This window comes from Dicentrarchus labrax, unplaced genomic scaffold, assembly GCF_905237075.1.
Source record: "Dicentrarchus labrax unplaced genomic scaffold, dlabrax2021, whole genome shotgun sequence".
Taxonomy (NCBI): domain Eukaryota; kingdom Metazoa; phylum Chordata; class Actinopteri; family Moronidae; genus Dicentrarchus; species Dicentrarchus labrax.
In genome coordinates this window covers 27,036,639-27,058,163 of record NW_026136721.1, presented here as the reverse complement: position 1 = coordinate 27,058,163, position 21,525 = coordinate 27,036,639, and the positions used below count along the sequence as shown (strand labels likewise).

The following is a 21,525-nucleotide window of genomic DNA, read 5'->3' as shown; positions in this document are numbered from 1 at the left end:
ATCAACGCCCATCTGCTCCTCATATTGTTGTCTCAAAAGCAACACTTTGATGTCAAGTAATATTCTCTTTCCATTTCTCTCCTTCTGTTCTTTTCCTTTTCAGTGTCCCATGGTTTGTGAGTCTGCGTCCCATGCCTGCATCGACAGAGAAAATAACCCACTAACAGGGCCGGGTATGTTTCACACCCTGAACACCTATAATTTCAAAATAATTGCTAAATAACTTGGAAATGGCCAAAGAAGGGATTTTTTAATGTTCCTTTCTTCTTATTTCTGTACATTTTGTTTCTTTGTCCACTCATGACAAAAAAAAAAAATATTTTTACTCTGTTGTTGTGGCCTCAAAGGAAAGCTTAAAATAATTAATCTAGACTCCATTGTAGTGCAGAAAAGGTGCTAGTTAACATCTTCCTTCAACCAGAAGTCCCTTAATGTTGACATGTGTCTAATTGGCCTTGAACTGCCCTTGAATATCCTTTCCATTAACAAAATGAATCAGGGGTATATTATTAATATATATTAAGAAATTGAATAATGAATTTGTTTTCCTGCTTTTATTAAACAGCAGTCTTGGTGTTTTTAGGCACCGGGGAAGAATAGAGGGCGGTATCTCGCAATAAGGTTAACCCTCTTGGTTCTTTGTGGACTAAATGAAGACGAGCAAAAGATGCCTTGCTAGCTGCGTGAGACCAATTTAGTGGCGACACTGAAAGCTATCTCTTTCTCTGGTAGAGAAAGAGAGAATTGTTGAGAGAGAATGAAAGACATGTAGACAGAAAAGGGATAGACTTGAAAAGGTCACGACTCCTGCTGTGTTGAAACTTCACAGCCCTTGTTCATTGGAGACTTGGGGAAACTAGCTTCCTTTTTTCATCCCGTGCATTCATTTGTTCCACAGATCTGTTTTCTCTTTTATCCAGAATCCCACCACCTCCCTAAGCTCCCCAGCAACCCCACGCCTCTTGTTATGGTGTCATTGTCGCTTACTGTTTCTACTGTAATTAGCTAGTGAACTGCAACCATGTTTGCAGGTGCACATCTGCAGCCCGTCAAAGCAATACCCTCCCTGCAGACCCCGCCAGATTGAGTAATGCAATTTAGTCTTCCACTTTTATTACCTTTCAAAATGAGCATGCAGAGAGCAGGGAGATAGGGTAGCCTACGCACAGCACGTCTCGGGGAAGTCATTTTCTTAAGAGGTGTCGGGAAGGGAAACAGAGGCTTCTGATTGGTGGTCAGATTAGTCTGGTGGCGGGGGTGAGTTCAGGGGTTAATCTGCTTCTCTGACGAAGGTGGAAGTCAGCAACTGTCGCTCTTCCGATTAAGGTTGTGCCTTCACCCCCTTCTCTCCATGTGTCCCTTGCTCCCCATTTATTTTTGTCATCCATTCCACTTTCTCTAATCCCCATGCCAACAATGGCTGAATATCCCATTTCATTTACTCTCAATTATGAATCCTTTCTGGGGTCATTCCAGTGCCAGGCATAACCTTAATCATCATTAATTTTAACATCAACTTTAGCATCGTAGAAAAATAATAATAAGCCTCTCTATAGCCTGTTCATCTTACAGTTATTGTCCTTCAGAGGATCTCTATTGCCTGCATGTGACTGCGTTTATGGGGTATCCTTTGTTTTTGCATATGTTTAAGAAGAAGAAATTCAGCTAAAATGAGTTGTTTTAATAAAATATCTTCAAGCTATTCCTGCTGTTTTGATGTTGAACATGTGTTTGTTGTAAATGACAAGATGTTCTAAACAGTGACAGAATATACTGTTTTTCAGTATAATACCAGATGGTGCTTCATTTCTAAGGCGCTTGTTGTTGTTACTGTATATGGATTTTTTGTTGTATATTAATCTTGCTAATCATGCATAGTTTTTACCTTTAAAAGAAAAGTTTGATATGCTATATTTATATCTTATTATTATGAACAAATCTTACAAAATGACCTCTATGCCACACATGAATGAACTACTGTACATTAGACTTGTTTCTACAAAGACAATGCTTGTTGGTAGAATTCATTCATTGTTTGTTTTTAATGGGATTTAGTGAAAATAAGAACATTACCGAATATTGACAGGAAAGCATGTAATAATGTGAGCTAAAGCTAAAAAAAAATTCCATGAAAGACACATTTGTCTTTTTTTTTTTTAAACTTTCCACAAGCCAGTTTCTTGTTTTGATTTCAAATGGTTGCCCAATATTCAGACAGTCAGCACACTTCATGACATTGCATCATATATAATTATCCTCTTACTACATAAGAATTCCCGCTGTAGTGCACCTTCTTGAACCCATCTGCATTGAAGGGCATCACTGAACACTTGAGGACTAATGACGTAGCACCACCAGGATTAATGACTTGGGCACTTAGATAGATGACTTTGGAAAAAAGCACAATCTGGGGCCAGATTGGGGCACAGTACAGTATAAAGGGTTTTGTAGTGGGAGCATTCTCTGTACTGTCAGTAGGAGCAGAAGTGTGGCTCCCACTTTTGAATTCAAGCAAAAACATTTTACTGGTACCATGCCATGTTTGACTGCCTAGAGCGAGATTGTCAACGCTTCACCCCGGGTGCTTCAGCTCCGACTTACTGAGTGACTTCCTTTATGACTGCAGCTCTGGAAAGGAAAAGGGGTAGTAAACAGTGTTCAAGGCGCACAGCTTTCTTGCCCTCTGCTGCCAGCATGCAGATAAGAGCATTAGAGCTGTTTTTCGTTTCCAGCCTTCGATTGCTGCTATTAGCCACTCTCTGCAAAACTGAAGAAGATGGGGCTGCGTATGAATAGGTTTTAATGGAAGAACTGGGTGGTGGGGTTAGCAAGGATAGTTTCAGAATGATTTTGCCCCAGTGTTGTACAATAAACAAGCAATTAAAATGGAAATGGAGGAAATAATATGGCAAAGATTAACAGGACAAGGTCTTTGTTTTTCAGTCTATTCTTGTCTTCTGTGCTGCCACTGAAGTAGAAAGAGGGAGAGAGAGAAAGAGAGGGACTTGTAAGATGAGAAACGCCTTATCTATGGCAGACAAAGTTATTGATTATAGAATTTAATTTGTGCTTCATACCTCATGCAACTTTTGAAGAGTTTCTGTCTGTAGCTTCCTTGACGTAGCCAGCTGTCAAAGTTGGTTTAGATCCTCTCTTTTCTTTTTGTAAACTTTAACATTTTAGAATCATCTTTGATGAGAATGTGATGCATTTTCTGCTGCGTCAGATGATTCAATATACCTTTCTTCTCTTTTCCTTTGTGTCCCTTGTACAGTGTTCAAGAACCCAGTATGCAAAGTGTACAGATTTCAAACAGTGGACAGCAAGTGGATGCTTGTGCGGGAACAAATGGAGGAGTGCACGTTGTCCTTTAGCGTCCCTAAACAGCTGCTCTCGCTGTATATTCAGGAGGACATGAGCAGGTAAGTCACTTTGAAATCATACTGTTGATCCTGTGGATGTCACTGCCAGCTTTCTCATTGCATCAGATAGCTCATTTCCTGTTTATGCAGGCATAAACTAACCAGCCAATGGAGAACAATCAAAAGTTAAAAGTAAAACTCCAACCAGTTGTTACCTCATTATGCGTACAGTAGGTGTGTGTAGTTTCCAGACGTCTTTCCCGACCTAGTTCACCGATGTAAATGATTATTTAAAAGTTCCGCCTATATTTGGAGAGGACTGAATTATTCAGATCTGCTTAACACTTCAAAAGAGGCTCCTGTGCCTATGTATCCAGAAAACGACAAACATTGTCAAACACACACTCATGCACACCTTCTTCCAAGGTTTCTCGCCAAGCATTGTAAGAAGGCCCCTGGAACATCCTGCCACTAGTGCTGAATCAGACAAAAACTTTAAAGTTATAATTCTTCAGATTTTAATCCTTTTTAATTTGGCAAAACCTGCAGTTACTTGTAGTAACAGCAAGTGTAGGTTAACACTACAGGCCCCTGAATTCAAACACTCCCCGGAGCAGCCATTTTGTCAGAAATAGAACAGAAGAGCCAAACAGACTTATGTTTTAATAAAGAAGTCAGTCAATAATTGGCCTTTTTCCATCATGTCATGAGCAACAACAGTCTGACTTTACTTTATATTATTTACAGTGCAGGCTGTTTCCACACGACTGCAGGTCACAGTAAAGTTGGTTATCTTTCTGAGGAGCCTGCATCTCCGGCAGCTCACTAAGACATCCCCTTCTTGTTCCATTACTCCCTCACATACTTAAAACTGCCAAAAATGTTATGAACACATATAAAATTGCACCAGAACATTATAGAAATCAAGAGCATAACTGCAATTAAATTCCAGTCCAGTTAATATTGTGTGAGAATGAGGACAGGTTACAACAAGGTCAGAAGGAGGTGATGTTTCAGTAGTCTCTGAGTGTGCACCCGTAATTAGATCAAAGAGTCTCTTCCCTCAGGCTCGACCAGTGTTTGTCAAGGCAGATCATTACTCAACTGGCCTGTTGTCCCTGGCAACCCCTTCTCATACATAACACACAGACTCATCCATACATGCACACGAACGCACACACAGTTTAAGAGGATTTCTTTCAATACAACTTCACTTCAGCCAAGGAATAGCCACAAAAAGATGCAATCAGAGATTTTGATGAACTTGCTGGTGGGAGGAGAGTTTGATTTGTAATCACTGTGTGCACCTAAAGGATCACACGGAGTTCAAGGACACATTTGCATCCAAAAACGTACACACAACTGCAGTCATACCATCCACCGCACACATACTCATAAAAACAATGGCACAGCCATTATTGACTAGACAAGCTTTGTTATCAGTTTACCTGTCACACAGATGTACTGGAATCCGTTCACATTCCCAGACCGTGGTTCCCACGTGTCCTCTCACAGTATCTCCAACCCTACTTTCTGTTTAAATAGAAGCTGATCTGCTATGCAAACTGATCATTTAAATCAACTAAATTTAGAAGACAATTATAGAATATTTATTAAAATGTCTTATCTGTATAATACAGCTCATGAAGCACACAGCAGGCTCCAAACCATGACAACCATATACAATGTTTGTTTATTAACAGGCATGTGTACCGTATCTCCAGCTTGGTCGCTTAAGCACCTCTCCTATAATCCTCTTTAAATGTTGTCTTTCTCCACGGTGCCTCTCCATTTAGCCGATCCTGTCAGCCAACCTCACACTCTTGGATGTTTTTAATGATTCAGTTAGTGCTGCAAAGTTGCGAGTGCAGCGTCGGATGGTGGGTGGCATAGTTTGCTTCAACACTGTATGATAAGCTTGGATGTTTCTTCCCTCTGTTTGTTCGCTTTGAAGTCTACAGTCATGTTCTAATCTCACTCTGCAAACACAGAGGTGGCTGATTTTCTTTCGTTCCTCCAGTGAAGATGCTGTGATTCCTACGTGTGTGTACGTGAAGAAAATTAATGCGTGTGTAGTAAAGTGTCAGTGTGTGGGTGTCGATTAAACCCCATTCATTAAGAGCTGTCTGGTTTCTCATTAATGGAAAAAATAATGTCCCCCTTCTTTTCCTCTTAATAAACAAGTGCTGTGATTGTGTATCAAGATCCTTATAAGGGACATTTTGACATTCGGCTTCACTGTTTCCAGTTGTTCTGTACAATAAGGATCAGAATTAATGAATGTGCTTGTTGGATGGTGCTGTTATTTTATTTTTATTTTTTCTTCAGAATGAGCTGCATGTGTTGTGAAAGAAGGGTTTGCTTTTCAGTCCTCTCACGCAGTTTTTATTGACCCCACACACAAAGCCCTCCGTGATTAAATTGAACAAGCACTATAACGCACCATGAAATAAAGGTGCCCACATGACAGGTCTTTGCTCTTTAGGAAATGTATTCTGTTTTCCAAGCCATCTGTCCAGGCCAGTTATAACACATGGTTCTTCTTGATTTTTGTCCATTGTTTCATTTTATCTGCATCATTTTTTAGTCAAAATAAATTACTAAACTGCATCAACTACTGTATGTCTTTATATTAAATCCAAATTATTATTGTATGTAGTGTATGTACATTTTTAATAATAGTATGCCTCTTTCCCTTTACCTTCCATCCATTATCATCATATTTCTATTCTATTTCTACTTATCTACTAATTTCTTATGTCATAGTGAAAAGGCAGAATTCAACTTGTGATTGTTTGGGAAGTGTAATCAGCTGAGCTACATAACGTACTGCATTGTTCCAAATACTTTGAGTTATTTTGGAAGCACTTTCTTTCAGCATGAAGAATATGTAACAAAAATCTGCTCCCACACTGTTGACGACAGACAATCAATCCAGACAAACAATCCAAGGACCAAGGAATCAGCCATCCAGAACAGAAAAGAACAACATAACATACCCTATAAAAGTTTAAAGATCATTATCAACTATATGAGTAATGTCAACAAACCCCAAACAGTAACACAATACCACTGACAAAATAATAATCATCCATAAACAACAACAGATATAAGGAAAAGGGGTTAATTCTCACCACAGGATACAATATTAGAAGAGTATGTACACGGCATCTTAATATTTTTAAACTAAACCAAATACGTTGTTTCCCAGGTCCAGAGTCTCGAATTTGCCCAGTCCACCAAGTTGACTGATTTTCTGAAGGGTCTGAAGATGGAAATAAAGTGTAATGAGTTGACAATTCTGTCTGATACCAACAAAATATGTTGCCCAATTTGAGTGCACAGTACAGTATTCATACATGAAACAGGTTAGATCATTTAAACCATGTAAAAAATAATTAGATCCTACTGTATAATATTAAATATTACATTCACAATGCGTTTTCACTTTGAGCATTCAAACAAAATGAAAAAACTCTCAGATACTTTCTTATGTATAAACTACAACTATAAGACTTTTTTTTCCAACGTCTGCAGTTAGATGTAATACTAAAAGACTTGATTGACGCTGTGACCCTTTCTTATATGCATATAGTTAATCAACCTGCCCTATCTCCTTTCACGCCTTTCCTCAATCACACCTTTACTCTTTCCAGACAATAGCACTCTGATTAAGGAGGTGATACTAAATCCCTCTATCCGCCATCCCACTGCCTTATCACCCTCATTTAGCAAGCAGATGTGTTTCTCTATTATTTAAGCCTATTATTTACACTGGGATCGTCCATCCTGACCTCCACTCCAAACTTCCCGACACAAAATAACAGATCTCTCAGGAGACAAAAGTGCGGTTTGACACTGTGATGCCCAAATAGCAGTGGCTGAGAGGTATACTCAGAGGATATAGATCACTGTAAATGGCTGCAATCTCTTAAACAGCACCATGTACCATTTGCTATATATACCAGAAAATTAGACACATCGCCACTTGATTGGTTAAAATGAGCCATTTACAGTATTAGGGGCCACTTCAACTGAAGTAGGTATGCTGGAAACAGTATGTTTGATTGAAACCAGGGGGAAATGTGGGGCCCTACCCAGACCTCATTGCTGTCATCATGATATCATAATCTTGTTCGGCCTAAGGCTTCCATTAGCATGCATCAATGAAAGTGCAGTGATTATATTTTTTTATCTTAGTAATTTGTTTCTGATGCTAGATTTTTCTTTGTTTTCATTTCAAATACGAAAGGAGAAATAAAAAAACGTTAAGCGACTCACTAATCTCATCTCTGGGACTATTGCACACAACACCTTTTGAATAAAAGTGTATATTCAGCTTTTGTCTCTGTTTAAATCCCTTTATAATTAAGAATGGCCTCAAGCATTATTTATATGCCAAAAGTAAAAACAATGTTTTCTTCATATAACCTGAAATCACATGCATGCCAGTGCTGCTGCCCATGGTGGTGTAAATTCCTTTGCTCATGGTAATCTGGAATGTACTTACTTTGTGAGGAAGCCTCCTATCTATCTTCCTATGCCATAAGCATAACTTACTTACAACCACCTGCAGAGCATGTTGGCAGAGTTGCCCAGCATGTGGCACCTCTCTGCCTTGAGGTTGTTTCCAGCTGCAGTTTTGTTTAGAACTAGAAAGAGGCAAGAGATGAGGAAAATATCTTATGTGTGATCTACCATTCTTTTAAAGCTAGTTTAGTTGTTTTTAGCCTGCTAGAAAACTGCATATTCTCTAGTAATTTGCAAATGTTTGCTGTATGTTTATGCATTGAGCTAATGGCAAAATGCAGTGTGGTGAGTCTTGTCACCAAAATTATGAAGGAAAACCTGTTTTACATGTGTTACTTCTAGTGTTATCAACCCAAGCAGGTTGTTTTGGTTTAATTTACCCAGATGTTGATGTTTTTGAGGCAGATACTGATATCAAGATTTAATATTTAAATCTTATAACATTTTGTTTTTTAATTTTAACTGAAAACTCTACTTGTCAGTGCTCTCTGGTAGCCAAATTATGTAATGGAGACAAACCAATTTTGGTATTTCTGTTTCTTGTAACTTATCGGCCAACATATACACGGATGTAGATATATCTGCAATTTATTATGTCATGTGGAATATACTATTATGTAAATTTAGAAAATGTATACTATCAATGTTTGGCATCTGGGCTCTGATCCCATTGCTCCCCACAAGGAAACATCAAGTTCAGCACAGCAGTGAGTGGGGAGTGACAATACTAACTTCCCCCTCTAGGAATCGATCAAACTAAGACAACAAACGGCCAGGCAAGGGCCTAATTTGTCACCATTTGGTTCCAGGATCTCCAGATCATTGGTCCCTAAAATACTCCCGAAAATAACTCCTGCGCTGTTCGGGTCAGTGTGGTGCTGCACAGGCAAAATAAAACAAACAACAGTCGCTGCAGATCGCGAGCTGGCTCCAGAGCTCTGCAGTGCAGCATGCTCTGTCTCAGCAGCCTGAGATTCAGAAAGGTTTGCATATAAATGTTAAGCCCATTCAGGAGCCAGGAGGAAAATACAAACTTGACAAAACACTCATAAAAGTATCCAGAAAATTACTTAATTGCAGTAACGTGACAAGTTTCAGTTCTTTCCTTCCAACCATGGTAACATCATACCATGAGGTATGGAATATAATATTCATAGATATGTTTTTATTAGTGTATAATCACCTGAATATATGAATCATTATGTTTTTGTTACCTTAGAATGACCCTTTTAGACACTGCGGGTCACCTATGTCCACTCTGCTGAACCACCATGTTTCCACAGTATTCCTGAGGGGAAAAACCCAAATCGGCCTCTAGATAGGGGCCTTTATGTTTTTTGCACATTTTGTAGCCACCATAGTTTCTTCTTTGAACTTAGAAGAGGAGGGGGAAGCAAGGGAGTTGCAATCTGCAAGAAATGCCACTAAATCCTACACACTAGGCCTTTAAGCTTATGTCAGCCAATATATCAGTGTAGCTGTTTGTGCTTACAGGATTAAAAAAGATGTTGTGTACCACCACATAGCACATGGCTAGATACCACGAAAGATACATGAGAAAATCTTTGATATGTAGGATTTGATCATACATATGACCATCACTATGTCTTTCTTTCTGGCACCATTTTTATCGCTGCTGTGTACTTAAAAGTAATGTGTAAATAATTTACTTACCTGGAGGAAACCTGGAAATAGTCTGGAGAGGCTTTCAGCACCTAATACTTTGTTGTAGTAGTTGAACTACAACAAAGAAACAGCTACTACATTATGCATTCAAGCAATTATACCTGATCTTAACAATAAGTCGGACCAATGAGCATTTGTGCATGCAGGCTTTCATTTGAAGTCGTACAGTATACAAAATGTATGAGGTGTAATCACTGAAAATTGGGCCTGTTATCATGAAAGCAATGCATATGACCATGTATTTGTTATCCTGAATACTATATTGAATCCCCTTCAACCTCTAATTTCTGTAATATCACTGCAATTAACTTTTCAATGGACGCTGGAGGGCTGGGTTCTGAATGATATCTGTCCATCTGATGTTGCCTTTCACATGCAAATGACGAACCAGGCTGTACAACCCAGTAGGAAATCAGGCCCCCACCTACACACACATGCACACACTCATGCACGGCCATTATTATTTCCTGAAGAAAGAGCACAGATGAATTTGGCCTTGGCCTGCAGGCACAGCTTGATGAAAGACAGGCAACCGATCGCCCCAGTGGCACCAGTAAAGACTATTTCATAAGTAGTGGTAGAAGAATGGTAGGAGCAGGGGGAAGAATTTGATAGGGCAGAGTGGATAAGTGGGCACCAGCTACTAGCCTGAGGTTCAGAAATGTGTTTATCTGGCCAAGCACAGGGTGCTTTGGGATGTTACTGTGTGTGTGTCTGGTTCAGTGTGCGCAAGCTTGTGTTTGTTATACCAGGCTTTTTAAAGGGGTTTGGGAAGCACAGATATGACCCAACACCAGATGTAGCATTACAATAATATTTAATAGTTTTTCTCCCTTAAATTAGATTTTTTTATGCCTAAACACTGAAGCTAAGCTGAAACAGCAAGCAAGCCAAGATTTGTGAATTTCATTGATGAAGAGTTTAATATCTATTAAAACCACAAAGGTACTCAGAGATCTGTGTTTATCTGCAGGGTACAGGACCTGAGGGAGCTGGGGGAGCTGTCTCCTCACTGGGACAACTTAAGAAAAGAGGTGATGACACGATATGGAGGAATCATCAGCTCCTACCAGGAGACTTTGGCTGAACTGGACAAGATTACTGGTATGACTGCACCTGCTCCTAAAGTTTACATTCATGTACCCTATGTGCCCACACATGTATTGATGCACATGCATACAGTGGTGTTTTTCTCAAAATCATTTAAACACACTGGGTTTTGGCATGTCCTTGGTTCCATAGTCTATGTTTAAATGTGATTGTCTTCAGGTTTTCTGTTGAGTATATGAAAATGCTTCTTTTTCTGGGGGATTGAAAGTCAACATTGAGCACTGTAAAAAAAAAAAAAAAAAAAAAAAAAAAAATATATATATATATATATATATATATAAGTGAGAGCACCTGGCTAAAGTTTGCAGATGGCACTGCATACCTTATCAATCAACCAACTCTTTGTCGTTTCTGTAAATTCAAATAAAGATTTCTTTCTCTGTAAAAAAACAGTGTTGGTATTGGTGAAAGTAGTCTCTTACTGTAATGTGTGGTCCCCAAATATAGAGAAATGATGGGAGTAATTAAAGTAGTGAAGTATATAATGTCTCTAGTCTGGCCCGACCTGTCACCGCGTTGATTCTGTTATAACAGCTCAAAATATTGCAGCAGCCACTGACCTGTTAGGTTTAGTCCAAAAAAAGGAGACAAATTTGAGTAGAAGGGTGGATTCTGTGTGAACTGAATGGTAAGCTTTAGTTTTTTCATTTATCTACTTGCTGTCAAAGAGTTTCCATACCATAGGTTGCATTGGGGACAATTGAAACATATGCCAATGTGCTCTTCTGTGTTTTTTTAAAGTAAACGTTTGCAGTACACATGAAAACGGTTACAAATCTAAGCCATGTGCAAACAAAAACATGAGTCTTGCATCTCATTTACAAATAGTCAGTGTTCTACTTCCTATGCAAATATTTTTTGCACACTTTTTGCAAATGTTTTACATAATAAAATTAATCCACTCCATTAGCTCTAATGTGAACACAGAAAGTAATTAGGCTGTTTCTCATTTGCCTCTGACATTGAACAAGGAAACAGTGGACACGTGATAAAGCCACAGAATGTCACTGATGATGGGGGTGTTGGAAATGTATTTAGAAATATGTAGGTGATTCTGTTTAGTTTCATTACTCAAAAGCAGAATGAAACCAACAGTGTACACTGTCCTGTATATATAGTAGAAATTGTCCTTGTATGTACTTGTATACTTGTACAAACCCTAAAAGACACAAACTCATTTTATTGTACAGAACAACAGATGTTAGGTGTTTGTAATACTGTACCTTAATTAACTGCCTCTGTCCTCAACTAAACTCATTCAGTTATTACTAATGAACATCTTAACAACAACAAAACAGAAACATTAACTACAACAGCAGGATGTGTGTCTTTTCCTCTCCATATAATCTCTTCCTATGCATATATTAGCTTATTAACATACAAACATTATGACTGATTATTTTTACTCTGATTTGCTCTCAGCCCCATAATGAGATATTTGTCTTTGCTGCTTTTTCGTTTGCCAAGCTGATAAGAGATGATGGTGGCAAAGCCTCTGCCCGCCCAAGCTCTAAGAAAGGGGGTTAAGGGCAAGGGGAATGGATTATGTGGTCTTAGTCATTATGGTTCCTGTCAAGTCCTTTGTGTGGCCCAGATGCTGAAATACATAGAGGAGCCCCAAGGAGCCCCTGCACAACTCACCACGCTAATCCAGCCTTGCATGAACTGAACAGGATGATAGACATTGCTAAACAAGTTGGGTGGGCAAACTGCTGCAGATGAATCATTGATAAGTAATATCATTTAAAAAAGGTGGAGAGTAGAGAAAGAGAGACAGTGTGTGGAGGTGGTTTGAGAGTGAAGACCAGTGGGTGAGAAAAGACGGGAGACAAATATAAGATAATTACTCAAACTAAACAAACAGTGAAAAATAAAACTATTCAGTGGTTGTCACAAGAGAATATAATGTAAAATGCATCATTGTCCTCTTAAAATGTACAGTAGGTCATTTCTGCCGCTAGGGGGTGTCTCACATCAAAACAATAGCAAAAGATGTAGTTGGATGACATTGTGAGGCAGCGTGTGATCATGGAAGTTGTCTTCATTGTTTACCACCATTGCTGATAAAAACCGGTCTAACATGATTCAGGAAGAAATTGTTCATGGATGACTTAAGTTTTACTCATGTTAAGTTTAGTCATGCTCACCAACTTCCTTCCCTCATTGTCTGACATATCCGCAAGCCACCCTTACTGGAATAACATTACAGATTTCTCTGGATTTTAACATTGTTGATTTGGGATCATGTAAGTACACAACTGGACAGATTATTTCTTGTTTGTACATACAATTTATTTGTTTTAGGGGATGTATCAGTATGGTCTTTAAATAACAATACACAATTGATGGAAGGATGTAAAATATAAAGTGCACCCACGCTTTAAAGTTACATTTTTGTTTTCGAAATAATTGGTTTCACATGGCTCTGAGGATTCCGTATTTATACGCTTATATTAATTGGCTGACGCACATAATGTAAGGTCGATCCTGAGTCAGAGGGATTTTCATGTACAAAAGAAGAATTAGTGCTCTGTGCGCATTTCATGGGTCAGGCGTAGGTTTTTAAAATTTATCTGTTATTTATTCAATTCTGTTTTGGAAGAACAAAAATCTGGAGAAACTGCAGGTAGTAGAAGAAGCAGAGAATCCATCCACTGAGAGACTGAGGCAGTCCCCATCTTCAGGTTCAGCACCCTCAATGATTCCATTTTATCCATTTTTAATGATGAGCTGACCTCAGCAAACACTTCAGATGCTCTAATAACTGTATTCCATTCATAAATTAATCATCCCGTCTTCCATTGTTTACCAGCCGGCGAATTAAGGCACAGATGTAATCCCGTTAACATAGTGTTTGTTGGACCTCCAATGCTGCTGGCACTTCTCTGCACAAAGCTGTCAGTCACTCTTAAACTCCACTTATGGGATAACTACAGCTTAAGGCCCAGAGCTACGTATTGTAGATTAAGGCTCATATCTTAGTTTCTCTCTTTAATATCTATATAAGAACAGTAGTCTCTGCAGACTGTTGCCTCAAGGTAAAGATGTTCAGCTGTGGAGTGCAGAGATATTTTTTCAGGTTACCACGGTTAAGATTCGTCTTAGTAATACTCAAGAAAAGCCACTTAAAAATGTTGGCCAAAATGTTAAAAGACATAAATTGAATGAAAGTCATAAAAAAAACATTGTACTGTCAGACATGATTCACTTGTCCAACTTGCTCACACAGCATGTGTCCAATTCTATTCTATGTCTACAACACACATCTAACTGTGGATTGATTGAAAAACCCTGCTGTGCTCTCAGTGCCACAGGACCATGAAGATAAAACCCTTAACATGCCATAAAAGACCTGCATTGATCTGACAGACCTCACTTGTAAACTACTGTTTTTCTAGTGCCTGTTGCTGCCGTTGGTGATCTTTTTTCTTCTCAGCTTGTCCTCGGGCACCCAGACAGGAATTTCTAAAAGCATAGGATATTTGGTTGCTCATCTTCTGACGGATTCAAAAGAGCACAGAAAAGTGGCTAAGAGCAAAGAAATGACAGAAAGGATTAAAAGAAGAGATAGTGGGCAGATGTTGGTCAGTACTGCTGGCAACCGGCCCTTCTGTCACATAGCCGGCCCACCTGGGCAAACAGATGGGGAACTGATATGACTAATTCATCTAACCTACAACGGTCACTAGCTCGATTAGCCGGATCCCCAGAGCTCTACAGCCAACAGTGAGAACCCACCGAACAGGATGACAGTCGAGTCATTGACTTGAATGTTACCCTTTGGAAACAGCTTCCCCTAGCACAGAAATGGGTTAGGGTTGGTTTTTGACATTTGATTATTTAATGGACTGCTGTGTTTGTTACAAATATTGAAGGTCCCTAAAGGATAAATTCTAATGACTTTGGTGGTCCTCTTGACATTTGATCTACCGCCATCATCTGGTCGGTTTCAGTTTGCCCAATACTTTGTTACATCACCCGATACCTGTAAAACTAATGACAATCCCCTCGGTCTCAGCCTTACTTTGTGTTTAGTGCAGCAAATGATAGTTAGCATGCTCAACTACGATGGAAAACCTGGTAAATATTACCCGCTAAACATCAACATGACTGCATTGTCACTGTGAGCATGTTAGCATGCAGCTAGCATTTAGCTAAAAGCAGAATTATGTTGCTAGTAGCGTAGCTGTAGACATAATAGCCTATGTGTCACAGCTGAGCATGCAGAGATGTGGTTTCCGACTGTCCTGGAGATGATGATCGTGTGTCTTCATCCCTAGTTTCGCATAGCCAAATCTATGTCCATACTGGATTTTAGTGCCCTGCCAGCGTGCCCACTATTTTCCCGGGAATTTCTTTACTGTTGTTGTCTTATCAAGGCAGCAGCAGAGATGGTTGCGAGCAATTGGCTAAGTATTCCGGAGCTCCAGTATTTAACATCGGGGGATTATAACTGTTGCCGACTGGACAATGTGGACATTCCCAAAAACATCTTAGATTTGTGCTAGGGTAACATTACAGACGCAGTTCCTGCACATTCATAGTAGCCACCGCCCTGCATCTGCTTGGTAAATACAGCACATCTGGGGACAGAAAGAAAACTGTTGAAACTGTATCTCAACTACACATTTTTATACATTGAGCTTATGTTTTGGTCTTCACTATATTTAGTCAACAGATTGTATATTCAGTGGTTAGACATGGCATCTGTTTATATTTGCACTTTGATTAGTAGCAGCAAATTTGCTACCACCATAGGAAGAAGACATGATTGATTTTCAGTGCTTGGAAATAATAAACCACATCACTTTCAAAAGTGTTATCCGATTCTGAGGTAACACATTTCAGCTTGAGTGGGCTAGCAATTTCAGCATTATATACAGTGATGGAGGTGCGGTGGATTTGTTTTTATGTTTGGCCAACCTGCCAAATGGTGTTAAAAATCTGTGTCAGGTTACAGGTTTTCTCACAGAGGGCCCTATCTTGCCGATCTGAAGCGCAAGTATCAAACGCAAAAGTAGCTTTGTGGGCGGATCTGGGGCGCTGTTGCTATTATGCCGGTGGGATAAATGACTCTTGCGCCCAGCGCAAATCTAAAATGGGTTGGTCTGAAGTAGCTACATTAGTCATAGGTGTGATTTGGGCGTAACGTGCAATAAACCAATCAGAGCGTCATCTCACATTCCCTTTAAAAGCAGGCGCGCTTGTTCCATGGCGTATTGCTATTATAACGGCGGATTGGCCAGGCGCACGCCAGGAGCGGTTCACAGCCAAGGAGACCGACGTTCTCGTCAGGGCCGTGAAATACCGAGAAGTGACATTATTGACATGAAATAAATGTAACACAGCCATACAATAAATCCAAACAATGAAACACAGCTTCACAGGAAGAAGACCATGGCCTCGGGAGCAGTGCGCACAGGCCGAGCAGTGCGCAAGGGCCAGCTGAGGAGGGAGCAGCGCCGGTGTACAAAGTCAATTGCGCTGAGTGCAAGATAGAGCCCCTAGAGTCTATGAGAACACAAACCTTCTGTAGCACTGAGGCTTTGGTGTATACTCATCTGTTGCCTTTTTTGTTAATATGCTGCAGTTAACATACATTATGACCTACAGTACAAAAACACATTGTGCTTCACCTTAACATACGGTCCTACCACTCTCACACATTTTAAATGTGTTAAGTAACTATAGGTTACCTAATGTTATCCCTGGTTCTTTGATAACAGGGTGAGGTGTTTACTAGGGGAATCACCTCAGTGACCAATTACAGAAGCCCCAATGACACTATATCTATCAGTGATAGACAGGTCGAACTGTGCTAGGGGCAAATCATGGCAATTCAGTTGTGAAATGTCTAACAACAGTAGAATAAAAAACAAAATTATTAGTGACATACAAGCAAATCACTACAATAATGCCAGTCTTAATACTTAGAAATAGTAGCAGAATTTCAGTTGCTTTGTCAATTGTCACATGTTTTTGTGTTTTTGAGAAACTTTAATATATAGTATTAAATTAAGTCTCTGCTTCATATTTATTTTGCTGTCATAGATGTATTAAGATTCTGATTTGAGATATAGAAACAAAAAAACACAATTACAGTTATGCATATGTGGTATGATAAATATACCTTCAGTTATGTCAGTATTAATGGGTAATTGTAAAGTAGTAGTAATAAATAATATTTGTTTGTCTATTCTAATGTTAATTGATGTAACTCTCCTTATGAAAGTGTTTATTCTTCCTTGGTAGGTTTTTCTGGGGGTAAAAACTCACTTCTTATGGTTGAAAGGAATAATATGATGTTTTTCCTACATCAGCAAAAGCGTATCTGAAAAAAGAGAAAAACTGGGTGGATATTATGATAAGCCAGACGACAGACAATCATTGCCAGCAAAAGAATTTAACTTTATCAACAGACAATTGAAGGAAAAGACGTCACACCAGTGGCAACAATGGTGTGTGTCAGATGATCTCTGTGATCACAACACAGCCAACTACATATCACAAAAGATAAAGAGAGGAAACTTGTCAGGGCTAATACAACAGTAAGTCATAAAACTACTTCACTTATAATAAAAAGGAACAGGTGAAACTCCTCACGCACATGTATTTGCATATTTACACACTTCCATGACACTAATTTACAGTAATTGTTACATTACAATTTGGATAATTAAAATACATCGACAGGTTCAGCACCATCAGGGTCTCTATGACTTCTACAGTGAAATAACTTCCTGCATACAAACTGGAAAACCTGTAACTTGCACTAGAGTGGTTTTCACTGGTTTTGTAAGTCAAGAGTAATGCCTTGAATAGGAAATTCAAAGTCATGTGTCTTAAAAGAGGATTTAATTAAAAGTTTTGATGCTAAACTAGATTATGAAACTTTGTGATATAAAACTTTTTGTTCCCTTTTTGGTCTTCTGTACCTGCTCCAAATAGTTTCATTCTAAGTGACTTACCTCTGCTGGCAAACATCACAACACTTCTAAATTGCTTCTGTTGCGTGATTGTTCTTGAAAGCTTAGCCTAATCTCAAAGAGGCCCATCAATCCTATTTACATATTTGAGATTTGAGCAGCCAACATGGAGTGTCAGATTGTAATTTTGAACGTAACTATAAGCCAGAGTATCATTTTGCAGAAAATTTTAATTGGCCATTTTGAGCAAAGTAGAGGCTGCAAAGGGCATACAATCCTGTGCTTAAAGGATTACACTGCACATTAGAGGATGTCATTAACAGTTGATTGAAAAACACTGAGATGCTTGTTGATCTCAAATTGATACATTCTCTATCTGGTATGTTGTGTGTTAAATGGTCTTGCATGGGCATTTAAAAGCCCAATGGTTTGGAGGTTTAACATAATTTTACTCATAACCCAGTGTCAAACCACGTATAATTTGTACGAGTAAATAGTGTTTGTGTAATTTGTTTCGTTTTATGTTACAAGTATGTTTTCTTACGGTAAATGTGGTTTTATTAATTTGAAACTTTGATTGTGCTTGTACTTTGTATTTGAGTATTCTGACATCATACTTAATAAGCGACCACTCACTGATTTCATACATTGTTTGCCACCATTTTACAACATTGTGACAATTAAGATGTGAAATCCTCAACACCCTTATAATGTATAATTGAATCTGCAGTGCAGCTACTTCTCCAACCTCTAATTTAAATGGATTTTAATTTGGTGCTATGTATTCCCTTTTGTCACTCAGTTGTTCATTAAATAGATCTCAAGTCATTCAGTTGCACAAGGCTTTTCTTTTTATGGAAAATCAAAGAGAACATTTCAACATCAATTCAATTTATTATCTAATGTTTGCTAATCTATTTCCATGTGCCTTGTTCTTCAGCACAAAAACAAGGTAATAAAGAGAAAAGCTATATAAAGCAGTCATGTTGGAAAGATCATTGTATAGTTGTAGTATAGACGTCAAGGCTGTCTATAACAGAAATAAGCTTTCATTTTCATCTTTGAAACCTCCACAAATGATAATTAATGGCAATCTGACATATACTTGTGTCTCCATTTTTTTCAGGTCGTTCATTCAAGCCAAGCTGCTGCAAAGCCCAGAAATCTCTGGAGTTCATCCCAATAAACTTGCACACCCAGAGGATGAGGGTGACGTGCCCCAGAAAAACAGGTATTACACTATGACCTTAGACATGTGTTAGACCTTTTATTACACCCATTACTTGACTCTTTTGGCCACATGGGAACAGTTGAAACAAATTGTGAACACAACATTGACATAGCATAAATAACAGTTATTTACAACAATTACTGAGCAACATTATCATTAATTCGGAGTCGAATCCCTGCCTACCTGTAAGTCTCTCTTTAGCTGTTTACCATGCACCACTGTGTTAACCAGCTAGTCACTATGTTGTTCTGCCATTTGGTGCTAAACACGTAGTGTACAGTTTTTGTCAGAGTTTTTCCATTCAAAACAGCTGCCTGCTGCAAACGGTGCTATGGGAGCGGTTGGAAAGAACAAAAACAGTAAAGTTGTGGGCCCGACATTAAAACAATGACCTAAAACTCGCTATAAAACTCGCCAATGGGAGCTATAGACTCATGTGATAATTCACTGTAGGTTCATCAGTACAAGCAACCCACTTTCATATTGTAACATTTATTTCCCTTGTCATACATTTTAAATGTAAACATATTGATTAAAACACTTTGGACTTTAACCGGCCACCCTCTGGTTCCCAAGCTAAGTCCCTATGGACTGACTGCCACCTCTAGAAATGTTGTTCCATATGAAACACATTTCCATAGTCTGCTGTGGTTGTCACCTGCTGTTGTCTTTCTATGCCTGACTTCTCCATCTGTCAGCGATACGCAGAGGGCTCAGACAGGGTGGTTCTCGGTCATCACACAGGCTGAAAGGTGAAAATGAACTTGGCCTGAGAAAGATAGACAAAACACTAATTAAGCCCTTTGCATTTCTCCGGAGAGAAAGACTAGGCTGTCTCCTCTGCCGCTGCTCTCTAGCTGGCAGAGCCTGTTATTGGCCTGGAACTGTCTCAGTGTATTAAGGCGACTAACTGCTGCCTCACTATCTGTGAGTGGGCTCCATTTCAACTATACACTCAATGATTGATGGAAAGTTGAAGAGAGACAAACCGTGACATAAACTGTGGTTCTTTCAGTGAAGACAAAAGGGATGACAGATAAAATAGGTAAAATCAAGTCATCATCCATCCCTGCAACCGTCTTACACTGTCAAGGCTGAAAAGGGGGAAAAATCAAGATAAAACAAGCCTTAGAGGAGTTTGTCAATTGACTGATTGACACTCTGATAATTACCCTCTTTGGGCCTACACCTTGACTCACTTCCAGGCAGTGGTGCTTTAGCTGATGTGTGTGTGTGTGTGTGTGTGTGTGTGTGTGTGTGTGTGTGTGTGTGTGTGTGTGTGTGTGTGTGTACACTCTACCAGCTATACTACACTAGGGCTTGGAGTTAGACTCTCGTGCAGGATACATACAGCTCCCATCAGCTTCATGATGTTAATTAAGAAATCTGGGTAATCTAAATTAATGGTGCATGGTATTTAAAGACAGTGCTGTGGCAGAAAGACATTAGGGGCAGATTTTTTAAAAATCTCTTACCGATATTTATCAAAATATATTTTTTCTTTATTAAATAGGAAGACGAGGGGGAACCAAATGGCATAGTGGTTGAGACGCATTGCATATAAGCGCAATGTCCCCATTTAACAGTTTAGTTATAAGCTTCCAGGTGTTTAAAGTATGAGCTGTACAAAAAATGACAAGTGCAACAATGGCACTTCCTCATGAAATGGCACCACATGAACATAAGTTCAGACTGTTCAGTCAGGTCCTATCCATCCCCCCGTGCAGACGCCATGACAAACCAGTTGAAGTCTTGAGTAAGAAGATCCCTCACTCGCTGGCCTCCCACTTGCAAACACTGCATATTGAGTTATTTTGAAGAACTGAATTCATATAAGTGAGGGAAGGCTAAATAACAGAAACCTGTCTGTTTAATGCAACCAGTTCACCAGCCCCACAAACTCCAAAATGAACATACAGTTGAACCAACAGCTCTTGTTGTAATAATCTTGTTTCATAGTGAATTACTGAATTACTATCACATTGCACATTCGATTTAAAAAGGAAAACACATTGAATAAATGATTGCAATCAGTCCGGCTCAGGAAACACTGGAACCTGCTCCTTAATGGAGGCAAGTCTTAATTTCCAACAGTAGTCAATTGCTCTATTGTTCCGTTTGATTTTCTGAAGTGATGCATTTCACTGAGCTTGGCTACGCAATCCACTCAACAACGCTAAACCATTCATTTTCATTTTGTCTATTTATCATCCAGCAAGAAGAGGAAATCGGGTGTAAAAAAACACATTGAACTCAAAACAGTGTTCATTTGTTTTGCTGGGAATGGCTGTCTTCTGTCTCTAAAATTACAACTGCAAAATATCTCCAGCCTAAAAAGCTCAGCTTGGCAAAGCTGAACTGAAAGCATTGTTCAGCACTCTTTTGGGTCAAGTAAAAGGATGTTTTGTCATTGTTAAACAGGATTGTGGAATGGGTTAAGTATGAATTATAACCACTCATCCTGACTGCCACATCCAATTTCCTGTTTTAGAAAGCAACTGTGCTTAAACATCTTGTTCTGTTCTTGATATATTGAGAGAAGGATGGTGTGAAAGGAAGAGCAGGCAAATCAAGCACAAATTGGTCATTGTGCTTGATGTTCTGAAACCTGCCATTGTGTTTCAGTATACTGCTGCTGGGAGAACCAATTAAGGGAACTTGGACATTTGAAAACTCCAGG

At 39.1% G+C, this 21,525-nt stretch overlaps 1 protein-coding gene across 8 annotated transcripts in view; it reads left to right on the top strand.

Moving 5' to 3' along the window:
- The window catches only part of inpp4b (inositol polyphosphate-4-phosphatase type II B), a 127,146-nt gene that overhangs the window by 70,151 nt on the left and 35,470 nt on the right, over window positions 1-21,525 (top strand). For all 8 annotated transcript variants that reach the window (XM_051386712.1, XM_051386711.1, XM_051386713.1 and 5 more), the window contains 4 exons: window positions 104-173; window positions 3,275-3,422; window positions 10,552-10,682; window positions 18,741-18,845. In XM_051386712.1, the coding sequence (XP_051242672.1) occupies window positions 104-173; window positions 3,275-3,422; window positions 10,552-10,682; window positions 18,741-18,845 (454 nt within the window). The remainder of the gene's footprint in view (window positions 1-103; window positions 174-3,274; window positions 3,423-10,551; window positions 10,683-18,740; window positions 18,846-21,525) is intronic.